Source organism: Cololabis saira, chromosome 12 (assembly GCF_033807715.1).
Source record: "Cololabis saira isolate AMF1-May2022 chromosome 12, fColSai1.1, whole genome shotgun sequence".
In the NCBI taxonomy this organism is placed as follows: domain Eukaryota; kingdom Metazoa; phylum Chordata; class Actinopteri; order Beloniformes; family Belonidae; genus Cololabis; species Cololabis saira.
The window spans coordinates 41,612,620-41,626,677 of NC_084598.1; the positions used below are offsets into that span (position 1 = coordinate 41,612,620).

The 14,058-nt window shown below is 37.8% G+C and overlaps 1 protein-coding gene across 1 annotated transcript in view; it reads left to right on the top strand.

The window, feature by feature from the left end:
* The first annotated feature begins 243 nt into the window (after nucleotides 1–243).
* The window catches only part of ctnnbl1 (catenin, beta like 1), a 107,681-nt gene continuing 93,866 nt past the window's right edge, over nucleotides 244–14,058 (top strand). The window contains exons 1-5 of the mRNA XM_061735080.1: nucleotides 244–384; nucleotides 6,324–6,551; nucleotides 8,437–8,543; nucleotides 8,802–8,953; nucleotides 10,101–10,201. Coding sequence (XP_061591064.1) covers nucleotides 355–384; nucleotides 6,324–6,551; nucleotides 8,437–8,543; nucleotides 8,802–8,953; nucleotides 10,101–10,201 — 618 coding nt within the window. The 5' untranslated portion in view covers nucleotides 244–354. The remainder of the gene's footprint in view (nucleotides 385–6,323; nucleotides 6,552–8,436; nucleotides 8,544–8,801; nucleotides 8,954–10,100; nucleotides 10,202–14,058) is intronic.

A 14,058-nucleotide genomic window follows, 5' to 3' on the forward strand; every position in this document is an offset into this window, starting at 1 on the left:
GAATCTTAATCTTAAACTGTAAACCATAATCAGCAATATTAAAATAATAAAAGACTTGCAATATTTCAGTTGATTTGTAATGAATCCAGAATGTATGACATTTTAGTTTTTTGAATTGCATTACAGAAACTAAAGAACTTTATCACAATATTCTAATTTTCTGAGACAGTCCTGTATTAGGGGAAAAGCGCTTTACTGCAGAACTTTACGACGTCGCGTTGCCACGACAACGCACGACGCTGCTTTACGGCAAACGTGTGACTCGAGCTTGTTAGCCCCGCGGCTAACTGTGCAAACTCTGTTCAAATATCCTAGCAGGATTTTATCACCGTTTCAGCTTCAAAACCTTGGAAAATGGACGTGGGAGAGCTCCTGAATTACCAGGTATTTATCACCGTCCTAGAATCATTCTTAAAAAACTGTAAAATAAATATCTTTCAGCTTGTTGCCCGTAGCAACCATTCACAGCTGCAGAAATACTCATCTTAACAGGCTTTAACTTCGGTTTTTTGTTATTTTTGTGTACGTAAGTTGGCTAACCATTTGTAAATTGCCTGTGCATGGTGTTTGCATGACAAAAGAATAGTTTATTCGTCGTCTGTCGATATAAAACGGTCAGTAATTAGCATGTTAGCTCAAATACTAGTTTATTTTGCTGCAGATCCGGATGTTTTTACTGCTGTTTTTGTTACAGACTGTTTAGAAACATCTACAATAAAACCTCTGACTTTAAGGCAGACCAGCACTCCAGTCTGTTACATGTAGAGCCCTGGTTTTATTAAGTCTGACACATTTAAGAATATTTAATTTTTTTTAATTTTTTAATTTTATTAGTTTGCACACAATAAAAGTAACACTTGCAATTAAAATAGTAAAAATGTGACAGGAGAAGTCAAAAACCCAACAGGCTTATGCAGCGGACCTCCCCTCAAATATTGTGTGAGAGACATGAGGGTAACTTATGCCAAATTTTTAACCAATTAAATACTAGACTGTTTTAGTGTGTGGTTTATTTAAAGGTAAGATTAAATTAGTTTAGAATGTTTTGTGACGTGTCGATGAATGTCATTCACCTGCAAGTAGTTTTGATGATGATAAATGTATAACCCAGTTCCCAAGTGTATCAAGATTATTACAAACAATAGTACAGGAAATGGTATTCAGATTATATACATTTAAGATTATTAATCATTTTTTAACATAAACATTTTGTGTTTAAAACAATCTTTTTGAGCTGTTTTAACTTGGCAGCACCCAGTGGGCTTGTTATAGGCCATTCAAGAGAGACAAATATATCACTTACTTTAGAAGGAGTTTTCACAATTTATGTTTTTAGGTGTTGTTATAGATGAGAAATTGACATGGAAAGCTCATATAGCTCATGTAAAATCAAAAGTGCAAACATATTTTAGTCTTGAATAAGGCTAAGTTTGTGTTAAATCATACAGTAATGAGAATTTTATATTGTTCATTAATTTTGCCTTATTTAACTTATTGTGTTTCAGTCTGGGGCAACACATATCCAACTAATATGAATCCTTTATTTTTACTACAGAAAAGACTTAGTTATTTACAATACACATTACAGAGAAAACACCAACAGATTATTTATTGAATCAAGATTACTGAAACTTGATGATTTGGTTAAGTTACAGACACTCACAATTATGTACTCAGCTAAATGTAAAGCATTACCAGAAAATGTACAATACATGTTTACTTTCAGTTCAAATAATGAAGATAGTCGAAGAAAATGTAATTTTAAACATCCACTTTCCCGAACAACTTTAAAGCAGATCAGTGTTTCTGTTGTTGGAATTAAGTTATGGAATTCATTACATGATGATTTAAAGGGCTGTATAAACATATTTCAGTTTAAAAATGAGAAAAAAATAGCAATGTATGGATGAAATAGTTAAGATTTATAATAAATGCGTATGGAGACGGACAATCTATCTTTGATTTTTTTGTTTTCCTTTCTTTGTGATGTTAACTGAGTAATTGTAATTGTGCAGACCATCTGTTATTATTGTTCTATTTTGTTTTGAGGGAGGGGCAGGTAGAATAAGATTTTCTTCTTCCTGCTCATTTCTGGTTATGGAATATGCTTTAGTTGATGATTGTGTTGTTGTTATTTTACTTGTTGTTTTTTTTTGTTTGCATATTTCCATGATCGGAATAAATAAAAAATGAAATAGGAATATTCTGAGTTAAAACAACCCTAGGTTGATTAATTGATGGCAAGGATTGTAAACTGTCTTTAGCGACTAAAACAACATGAATTGAAGCAGTTTTATTTGAGAAGGAATTATGTGTTTGCAGAAAAATAGAAACTAGGAATCAAAAAGCTTTTTCCAATTATGTTACAAGCAAGTCCCCGTAGACAGGCCAAGGTAGGATTGACATTTTTAGTGTACAGAAAGTGCCTTAAAAGGGCTGTTTGTCCAGGCAGTGCCTTACCTAACATGTCTCTCTGGCTGCCACCTTGTTAGAAGTCTGGAAAAGCCAACTACATAAATGTTGTGCAAACTACGGTGACAAGTGGAGGGGAGTTCATGGCTTCTGCTTTCATACAACTGACCTCACTAAGTTTTGACTCTTACAGACTACAAGGTGGTAACGGCCAAAAGATGTCGGGTAGATGCCACTTCCTGTACAAACAGTCCTTTTTAACCACTTATGTATGCATAGAGTCATCTAGAGACATTACAAAAATTGTCATAACTCCCAAATGTTCCTTAAACAGATCTAGTTTTTAAACCTCTGGGAAAAGATGCGTCCTTTCAGAAATGTTTGCAGGTAACTGATAAAGCCTCTATAACCATCTATTGCAATCACATTTAAATCCAGACAGATCAAATATAAAAACAAGGAATATAAAAATGTCCATATGTCTAAAGCAAAACTCAAAACCTACTTATTGCAGGTAATTGCATTCTGATGCAAATGCAACTGCACCTTTAGGAAAACGCTCAAGGTATTATTGTAGGTTTTATTAAGATTCCCAAAAATCAAAATCAGAATAATAAAAGAATTTTGTATTACTGTCTTCGAAGTAGAAAACTTTTAGCACACCAGATATTCAGAAAGGTGCGTCAGAGGAGGAAAGCTGCAGCCAATTTTAAAAAGAAAACTCCCGCACACCTTCTTCTCACCGTACTCGTGTTTATTGGGCCAACGTTTCGGTCATAGACCTTTTTTCAAGGCTTCAAAAGTATGACTAGCCCCTTTCACACAGCCAGTTCGAGGCGGGAACGTTGCGCCTTTAAGCCGCCTCGCTGTTCTGTGTGAAAGTCACGGAGGCGGAATGGGGGGGCCAAGTGGCCCCACCAATAAGCCGGCAGCGGAGGTAGTCACAGAGCCGAAACGGGGTCTGTGTGAATGACACAGCCGGCATGCCGGGGCCAGCCGGGGCCAGCGCTGACGCTGTCGTCACGCCTCTGATTGCGGAACGCCGGCATGCTGTGTGAATTTACAGACGGGAGCGGCGTTATGCCGGCGTTGTATGGTTCTGTGTGAACCAACAAAGGCGGCGTATTGGCAGGACTTCTTTACACCAATATTGCGGAATCTCTGTGTGAAAGGGGCTACTGTCTTCAAAATCAAATTTACATTTAGAGCCACATCCAAGTTTTAACATTTTGGCTAATTTCTTCCCATGTTGCTTCAGTATATCCATAGACTCTTCTGTTCAGCAGTCTCTCCTGCAGCCAAGCTGGCCCACATCATGCTGCTACCGCCCTCATACTTTACTGTTGGTTGGTGTTCTCAGACTTTCGGGGTTTTCCTCTATGACCAAACAGTTGAATTTTAATCACATCAGGCCACACCACATTTTTTTTTTTTTTTTCAATCAATTACTTTATTTGTCCCCAAGGGGGCGATTAGTGTCGCGACAGGAGAAGCACACAATGTTAAATATACATAAAATATACATAATAAGTTACAATAGGTTAGACATCATAGTAAAGACCTAAGCTTAAGAGGGAAGGCTTTTTCACCCACTACCTTTTCCTTACGGCATTTAAAAGAACAATAGCGGAGGGTACAAAGGAGTGTTTGTATCTGTTAGTCTTTGCAAAAGGGAGTCTAAGCAGTACCTGATGGTAGAAACTGAAACTGTTTATTAAGGGATGTGAGAATCAGACAACATGGAGTTCTTTATCAGCTGTTTGTTATAAAGTTCTTGTAAAGTTTGTTGAGCCGACCCAATGATTTTACTGCTTAGACTGACAACCTTGTTGAGCAAATTTCTGTCTTTGACCTTCAAGGATTGAAACCAACAAATGAAAGAAAAAGTGATAACAGATTTGATGAAAGAACGATAAAACATAGTCATCAGGGAAGAATCCACCTGGAATTTAGAACGTTTTCGAAGACAAAAAAAGCGCTGCTCGCTTTTCTTATACCTTGAGTCTGAATTTTTTTCCAAATGACAGTTTGTTGTCAATAATAGTGCCTAAATATTTATAAGACTCAACAATTTCAATTTCTTCACCCTCAATCACTTTACTTACAGGAGAGAGCTGCACGCGTATGAAATCCATACACATATGCTTTGTCTTTAAGATATTCAAAGATAAAAAAGATTCCTCACACCATTTTAAAAAGTATTCAAACACAGGACCATGTGAAGTCTCAGTACTATTCAGCAAGCTCACTATAACAGTGTCATCTGCAAACTTCAGTATATGACAGTTTTCAAAAGTGCTACAGCAGTCATTTGTATACAGTATGTACAACAGAGGAGAAAGGACGCATCCTTGAGGTGAGCCAGTAGATGTTACAGATAAGTCAGAGAGCTGCCCATTTACTCCCATTTCTAAAATGTCAGGTATTTGACTCCACGTAGAGGCGTAAACTGTATTGTGGCTTGTTATGGTTGTTTTGCAGCTGTGGCTTTCAGCCCATGTCTGTTTAGTACGTATTTCATTGTGATGTGAAAGTTTGCTCCTTGCTTCAACCAGCATCTTCACCAGGATCAAACCTCAGGTTCTTTTGCAGGTTTCACAGAAAAGCAAGCTCATGTTTAGGAGTCAGACATCATCTCCTTCCTAAGTGGTGTGATGGTTTCTTTTTGATTAATGTTTGAACAAATGAATGCTGGGATTTTCAGGCATCTGTGCATCCTAGATGAACATGACTTTAAAATGGCAACAAATCTTTTCATGATTTCTTTTCTTATTTTTTTGTACAACGAGGCCCTTGATTCTAAAGATGCACCAATAGGTCCACAGGCCGGCTCCAATTAAAGCCTGAATTATGGTTCTGCGTCAAATCGACGCCGTCACCGTGATGCCGTCGTGAACCTTCGGACTTCTCCGTCACTCCATTTCTCCGCGGTGCAGTACCCCCCGTAACCGCTAATTCGCAATCTTTTTCTGAATGGTTTATCCGACTTTTTCAGGTCACAGTGAATCAAAGAGATAAGGACAACTATTGTGCAACAAAACAAAAAAAATCACACATACACGAAGAAAAGAGCGCTGAAAGTTCACGACTGCTTCAAACCGGAAACAGGAAATGCGTTGCTTCCAAGCGAACCAATCACAGCCCTCTCGTCTGCGTTTGGTCTGCGTTGCCTCGACGCGTAGTTACAATTTTCGGGAGGTGCACGTCAGTGACGGCGTGTGGTCTGCGTCGACGCGCACCACACGCCATAGGCACGGCATCGTTTTGACACAGAACCATAACTCAGCCTTAACTCAAATTAATTCCCCAAGCAGCCCGTTTAGTGTGTAAACCTCTGACTTCGAACAAAGGAGTGGAACAAAATCTCTAAGAAATATGTAAATATTTTGACAATTTCTTAAATTACAACAAAAAAATTGAGAATCCTAACTGACCTAAATTTGTGCTTTTTATTATTTTACCTCTTTTCTTATCATTTTATTTAATTTATTTGTTATTTAAGCGTACTCTTAAATGAGCAACTTGTGCTTTTTATTATTTTACCTTTTCTCAATTTTATTTCATTTTATTTGTTATTTAGTGTCTATTATTTTATGTAATAGATATTATGTCTTGCCGCTTTTAATGGCGATGTAAAGCACTTTGAATTACCTGGTGTTGAATTGTGCTATATAAATAAACTTGCCTTGCCTAAATTAGAGAGTTTCCTCAACTGTCAGTTATGGAGAGGAAAAACGTTTGTCTTTCTAAGTACATGCAAACTTCCAATGCAGTTGTATTTTTCCAGTTCACACAGCTTGCCAGCTGTTTGTTTTTCTTTTTTTGTTTAGGGTTTGGGGCACTTTACACTGTATACTTCTCCTGCACATTCAATCTGTATGTTCATGATTATGTTTTTTTTCATCTTTCAGCCGGATAGAGGAGCAAAGCGTCCCAGAGACTCTGAAGATGGAGCAGCAGGAAGAGAAGAGAACTCCAGAGGAGGGAAGCACCAGAAAGGCCTGAGCTCCAGGGAGTTGGCCAGACTGCGGGAGGCGGCGTTAGAAGGACGAGTTGACGCGAGAGACGCCGAGGATCTGACTGGGGACAAGAAGATGGTTTTAGAGAAACTGATGGACCAAGACGGCGAAGAACCTGAGGTGGGATGGAAATTATTATTATTAAAATACAACACAGGTTGTTGTTTCTTTTTACCTCTTAAAATACAGCGTCTCTATTTGAGCATGTTTCTTCATCATTCTCCCCAGAGAAGCACAGCTTGTTACAGCAACGCATGACTGCATCTTGTTATAATTCACTGAACCTTAATTGTCACCACTTGTTGACTCATTTCTAATTTGCCACCTCATTATATACTTTAAAAAGGCTTTTATGAGGTCCTAATGTTGTGTAAAAAAAAAAAAACATAATAGATTTATTTGCACAGTAGCAGTGGTCACACGTTCATAATTTCTTTGCTTAGTAAATGATAATAGAAAATCATCTGCAATACACTGTTGTGATTGCATGTTGTGTGGTCTAAAACTGGATTTTTACATATAAATGACATTTAAATTAGATTAGTTGTGTAGATGTTGAAGTTCTTCGTGGCAAATGTGGAGATGTATCTTTTGAAATTGTAACTAATCACATTTGTGATATTGGAGAGACAAGACAAGGTGAAAATGTGAAATAATCACATTCAGTGGTCGGCCATTGCCACTCGCTGTGGCAGTTAAGAATTGTTTCTCTGGTGACACACTGTAAAAAAAAAAACACGTTTCCTCTGAAAGCCTTCCTGTAGTCCAAAAAAAAAAAGAGAGAAAAGAAACAAGATCAACTGAGACAAGATTTGGTGCTAGATAACTACTAGGCCTGTGTTGAAAAAATCGATTTCCCAATTCAAAATCGATTCTCATATTTATTCCTAAAAATCGATTCATATGACTAAAGATCGATTTTTTTTTTGTTTATTATTTATTTATTTATTTTTTATTTTTTACTTATTTTTTTCTTTTTCTTTTATTTATTTATGTTTTTTTTTTCATCATTACGTTACAACTTTTGGTTATTTTTTTTGTTTATCCCCAAAAAAGGAATGTTTTGTTGAATACGAGAATAACTGGTGCCATGTTTTTGCCTTTTAAATATGTTTAAAGGTATGAAAACATTAAAGTGTTAGGTTATAATTGCATAAATTGTCTATATTTCATTAATTTATATACTGTCTTGGGGTTACATTTGCAAAAAATGCTAAAAACCAAATGCTCAAAAATTAAAAACCAAAATAGACCAAAAATGGAACAAATAAAAACAGAATGTGGGAAAAAATAAAACCGATTTCCTCCGTCTCTGTTTCCTCCCTGGATCTGTTTGGTAATTCTGACCCACATGATGTTTCTGAAAGCAGTTCTATCAGCATTCTGGGAGCTGATTGGTCCTTACAGCATCATTAGCTGCAATACTTGCTGTTTAATCTCAATATAATACTAGTATTAATATGTTGCAGAACTACAGTCATATAATTCATGCAACAGCTCAAAAAACAAATCAAATCTTGATAATCGATTCTGAATCTTAAGAATCGGAATCGAATCGATTCTTGACATTTGAATCGATCCCCAGCCCTACTAGAATGCACCGAAAAGGTAACTCTTTTCGAGTTTACCCAAATTACCCAAGCGTCTTCACTTCCAATTCCTCCATTGGTTATTCAGTTCTTATAATTCCAGCCTGCAACCTTTGATTCTCTCTGTCAAGAGCTTCTCAGACCCGTTCTGATCTCAGTCAGTTGACATTTCTCAGCTGGTCATTATTTCTCCATCAATTTTCAACTTTTAAGCCATTAGGAGGCCAAATACATTCTCCTTTTGATAAAATGTACTTAAATTTCCCAGACTGACAGAAATTATATGCTTTTCACATATAATTAAGGTCACACTGTTACTTCAACAGATGCCTTTAAGTGTGTGTGTGTGTGTGTGTGTATATATAAATAATATGCTTTTATTTCCATCTTTTTCCTTTCTCCTCGCCTTCACACAGGCGGAACTGGTCGATGAAAGCTCAGTGAAGAAAATGATCCTGACCTTTGAGAAAAGATCGTATAAAAATCAGGAGCTAAGGATAAAGTTCCCAGACAATCCAGAGAAGTAAGTATATTACAGCAGTGCACATCGTTTCACTTGTCATGTAACTTTGACTTCATTAAAACTCACTAACATACTGTATGCCAATTAAGGGAAATATGTCGGATGTTCTGAAGTTAATTACAGTTTTTTGGGCTTTCTACTGTGTTTCACACAGAACATTTCTCAGTAGTTAATCCGGAGACTGCTCAAATTAGGGAAAAGTTGAGGAAAAAGTACATAGTATCGTACTAACTAAGCTTTTTTTGTTTTTCAAACCAGATTCATGGAGTCTGAGCTGGATCTGAACGACATCATTCAGGAAATGCACGTGATCGCTACGATGCCAGATCTTTACCATCTGCTGGTGGAGCTTAACGCCGTCCACTCGCTGCTGGGGCTGCTCAGTCATGAAAACACTGATATCCTTTTACGTTCAGCTCTCTCTTTAATAGTTGGCCTTTAATAAGTTGTGCATTACATGTTCTTTCATTTACATAAAACCTTGCCATAAATTTGCAATTTAGTGGACATGAGTACGACCCACTTTATGAAATATGGAAAGTACAGCGATATTAAAGGATTTGGGGCTTTTTATCAGGATTTTTAACATTCATAAAACTATCGTGTGCTTTCTTTTTTAAATATGCTATGCATTATGTTTAGTAGATGTTAATCTATGAACAGAGGAAATTTAAAATAAATTGTGGGTAGGTGGGTGGTTAAAATTATTTATAAACATTTATTAAAACACTATTAAAAATTAGGCCTGTGTTGAAAAAAAATCGATTTTCAGATTCTGAATCGTTTCTCATATTAATTCCTAAAAATCGATTCTTATGTATAAAGATCGATTTTTTTAAATTTTTTTTTATTCTCACCATTTTCGGTGAACTTTAATTCCAGTACTCGGACACACAGTTTGTCGTGACATTTCTGAAAAATGACAGGTGCTTCATGGCAATATGTGTGCGTGGTGACAGAATAAATTAGATAAGCTAAAATGATTTGTTTACTGCATGAACTGTTGCAATTTCTTTCTTTTTTGCACTTTAAATGGATATTGAAAGGCCTGTTTGAGTTATTTATTTCTTAGTTATTTCACAATGATTATTGTGAAATTATTGTTTCACTAGTTATTTTACAGTCATATAATTCAGGCAACAGCTCAAAAAAATTTTAAATAACTAATAATTTTAAGCCAAATCAATATCGAATCGAATCAAATCATGATAATCGATTCTGAATATTAAGAATCGGAATTGAATCGGTTCTTGACATTTGAATCGATACCCAGCCCTATTCAGAATTACTGCAATAATAAAAAAGTTACAATAAAAAAATGTTTTTAGTGCTTATCTTGAACTAATAAAAAAGCAATGAGAGTACAATTATTAAGATTTCAACTACTTTGCCTGAATCTCAGAGTAAACTTTTTGGGTCCAACTGCATTGTGGGCTATGTGGTGCCAGGTTTTGACAAAAGTAGTTTGATTTGTTATAATCCCGATGAAGAAGTTCAGTTCAGTGCTAAATGAATGAAGTAGTATTGCCACACAGTCTTATTGTCCTAAACCTGTAGCACATGTTGCCATAGCCGTGGTGGACCTGCTACAGGAGCTGACAGATATCGACACACTCCACGAGAGCGAGGAGGGGGCTGAGGTGCTCATAGATGCTCTGGTGAGTGGAAAATCTACTTTTAGATTATAATAATGAGGCAATATCGGTGGATCAATACCGTCATTTTTCTCTCATCTAATGTCAATCGGTGAAATCTCCAGAGGAGAGTGGATTTTTATGCAGCATAACTGCATAACTGGTTGGAGTTTAACAGGTCCACTCCTCAGGTGCTTCACATAATATCTTGAAGGCAGAAGCTTTGCTGTTCCCAGGGGTGAGAAAAAGTCTGACCGTATTCCCATGACCTGTGGAGTCCCTCAAGGCTCGATCCTGGGACCACAGTTGTTCAACTTCTAAATTCTTCCCCTAACACCTTGTCCTAACTGCATGCGATGCGAGCGTCAGCGACAAAATCAATTCCATTGCTTTATTTTCTATTGGACTGTCCTAACTGGCCGCGAGCGCCGTTTTGAGCTGAACATTTGTCGGACGTCCTGCTTCTATTTTCTTCCTGTCGTTCACGTTGAAAGCGGTGTAGGAAACAGTCATGATGAGGAACGGCTGATCCAGTTAGTTGAAATGAGAAGTTATCTCTATGATTCCTCCTCATTTCACTACAAAAACCTCAATAAAGTGGCAGCTGCTGGAGGGAGATGGACAGAGAGCTGGAAGTTTTAGTGTATTTACAATCCATGTGATGTGAAAAAGGCATTGTGTGACATATGTTTGCGCGCACGTTATTCTTCGTTGCTGTTATGTGGCTGAAGGTAAACATGAGACGAAATGCGTGCAGTTAGGACACGGTGTTACTCTAACACCAGTCTGATGTTGTCGAGTGCACAGCTGATACGTACGTGACGTAACAGAACTGCATATTTACGCTTTCAGTGTGGACAGAGAGCGTCCGATGTCACGCAGTGCGACGCGATAGTTGGATGCTCGTATGCAGTTAGGACACGGTGTAAGGCAGATCATACATGAGAACAGTGTTGCTCACCACAGCTATGCAGATGACGGCCAGATTTACTTGGCTCTTTCACCAAGTGACTCTGGTCCATTAGACTCACTCTGGATGTGATAAAGCTCAAAACAAGACAACATAACAATTTGTTGCCCAACTTATCTATTGTAAACTAATTACATCAGAATGATAAAACCCGAGAACCACAATGACTACGTTTACATACAGTCAAAATTCGGGTTATTGCTAATATTCCGGTTACTGAAACATTCGGAATATTCCGTTTACATGGTGATTAATCATTCAGGATATCTGGATCAAACCAGCGACGCACGGAGAAAAAAATGACGCAATTCCCGTCATTTCCACTTCTTCTTCCTGTATCCAAATTCAAAACAAATGCTGCTTCGCACAACCTTTCTCTCACCTTCTTGTAAATCTTCTATCCCGGTACTTTCTACCGTCTACAAATCCAGAAATGTTCATATCCTTCATTACATTTATGAAGTGATTAGTCTCCTCCTGGTCTTGCGTTTCTCCGTGTTTATAAGAACTTCCTGGACTCAAAAGACCAGGATTCCTTGTGAACAGAACATGTGCAGAAAACAAATTCATGTTCCGTTTGATGGGGATATTCCATTAGGCATTTACATGACTGAATATTCAGGTTTTAAAAGGAGTAACCCAGGGGTCATTTTCAGGTTTTAAAAAACCGGAATATGAGCAAATTCCGGTTATTCAAAGGGGTTATTGGTGTTTACATGGCCGTGCAAATTCGGGTTATTGCCAATATTCGGCTTTGAAAAGGGTTATTGATGCATGTAAACGCAGTCAGTGTTTCGACTGATCAGATCTCTAGAAGGCTGTTGGGCAAAGTTGAATGTCCTGAACATGCAGAACCCCAGTCGCTGGTCAGACAGACATTTCCAATATGTCAATATGCTATCAATGCTATGTTTTTAAGATTTTCTGTAAAACACAGTTGCCAACTCAATTCTAGCATGACTGAGCATAAATGTGTGAGACTTGGCACCTGCGGTCTGTGACTTACCGCTCCAGATTCACGAGATACGAGAGTTGGAACAGCTTTCTGTAAAGTGTCACAAAAAACACAGCAACACAGTGACTAAATTACCTCTATTACTGTCCTGGAAAAGAAAAACTGCCTTCACCTAACCCTGCCTGTTTTCATTTTCAACCAAAAACACATTTTTCTCAAACATCTTGGGGAAATGAAGCAAAAACCTGCTGAAATACATTGCCCAGAGAATGTGACCACACAGGGATATGTGCCCTCTATTACCTCAAAAAGAGCCCATGTTGGAACTCAGCACCGTGAAAACCAAGGACCTTATCTATCGCCCGTGGCCACGGATATGATAATTCATCATAATTGCACTGTAGATAACTCAGAAAACATGGAAAACCATAATACGGCCTCTTCCATCACTTGGTCTTTTTAATGAATCAGAGGGAGAACTTCACTTGGCTCTTTTTGTCATGTAGATGTTGAGATGTTTTGGGGTTGTGATTATCTCTGTAGAGGTTTTATGGGCCCTTTTGCCATCAGTGATATATTAATACTGCTCACTATTTTATTTATACATCTAATCCTTCCTCAGTCACATCTGCCAAACATGAAAAAAAAAAATCAGTGTCAAGAACAGTCAGTCACATTGCTCTTCTAAACCAAAGCTTTAGAAAATGTGTAAGTTAGTTATTAAGCTTGTTTGTGGTCTACTTAACTGATTTACTGGCAGTTGAAGGTTAAACTCATACATTTATAGAGAGACTGGTACTTTTTTAGAGGAAGAAAATTACATTTCACCATGTAAAAACATGAACTTAAAGCAGCACAACGTAAATTTCAGCTTTTCTGAGCATCTTTTGGACAAAAGCGGTAGTGCTTTACCAGAATGAACACTACGTTTCCCATGAGCACCAGCGCGTACTGCCGGAAAGATCCTGTCCCGTCGCGTGCATTTGTTTTGAGAGAAGACGGGACACTTTTCTGTTTCACCAAGTGAACAGACGGAACGCAAAAAAAAAAATGATGTTAAACTGCTGGAAAGGAACTGGAATTTACCGGGATACCTTAAACAAGGAAGCCAGGGAGCGGTATATGGAGAAAATAATGATTATTAACGGTCTGGATCCATATGAAATCCCTACTAAAGAATGGAGCTCCTCGTCGGAGCGCCACTCTTTAGAAGGATTTACTGCCGCAGTTCTGCACAACCCACGTCTCCGGCTACCTTGTTTAGGAGTGTTTGGCAGCTGCTTTGGTAAATGTTTGACTCGCCATGTGTTTCAATAAATTAGTATAATAGTACAACATACACTAATTTTTTGTACTGTATTCATATCGAGAGCACTCGATATATTACAAAATAATTACAAAATATTCTAATTTTCTGAGACAGTCATGTACCTGAATATCCCATGTTTATCGGTTCAGAGCAGTAATATGGCAATATAAACGGCATGAGGGCGAGTGGGTATCACTCTGCCATTCATCATTCTATCAAACACTAACCCGCTGACTTACAGCAGGAAAAGTGGCATTGAGGGGAAAAAAAACTCTCTTTCCAAACTTTGTTTCCTGTTTTGTTTGCAACTGAGCATACAGTGAATCGCTGTAAATGCATTTTGTGCTTGAAAATCTGATCATTCCGGGCGATTCTGTGGGTGAAGTAGTAACTCGGTGGCTTCCCTCTCAGGATAAAGGTATAATATACAAACAGTCCATTTAACGGGCCTTGGAAAGCCCATAACCTCAGCGTTTTTGCAGCGGCTTGGCGGAGAAGCAGTTTCAGGGCAGCAAAGGTTGGTTGATTCCATTTGTCTTGTGCTGTAATGTCGGCACCTCCTCTGTCCTTGCCGCCTAAAGGCCAGGTGCTGTTCTTGATAAGATAAATCAAAATGATTCACGATGCTCTCAGTGGTTCATAAATCT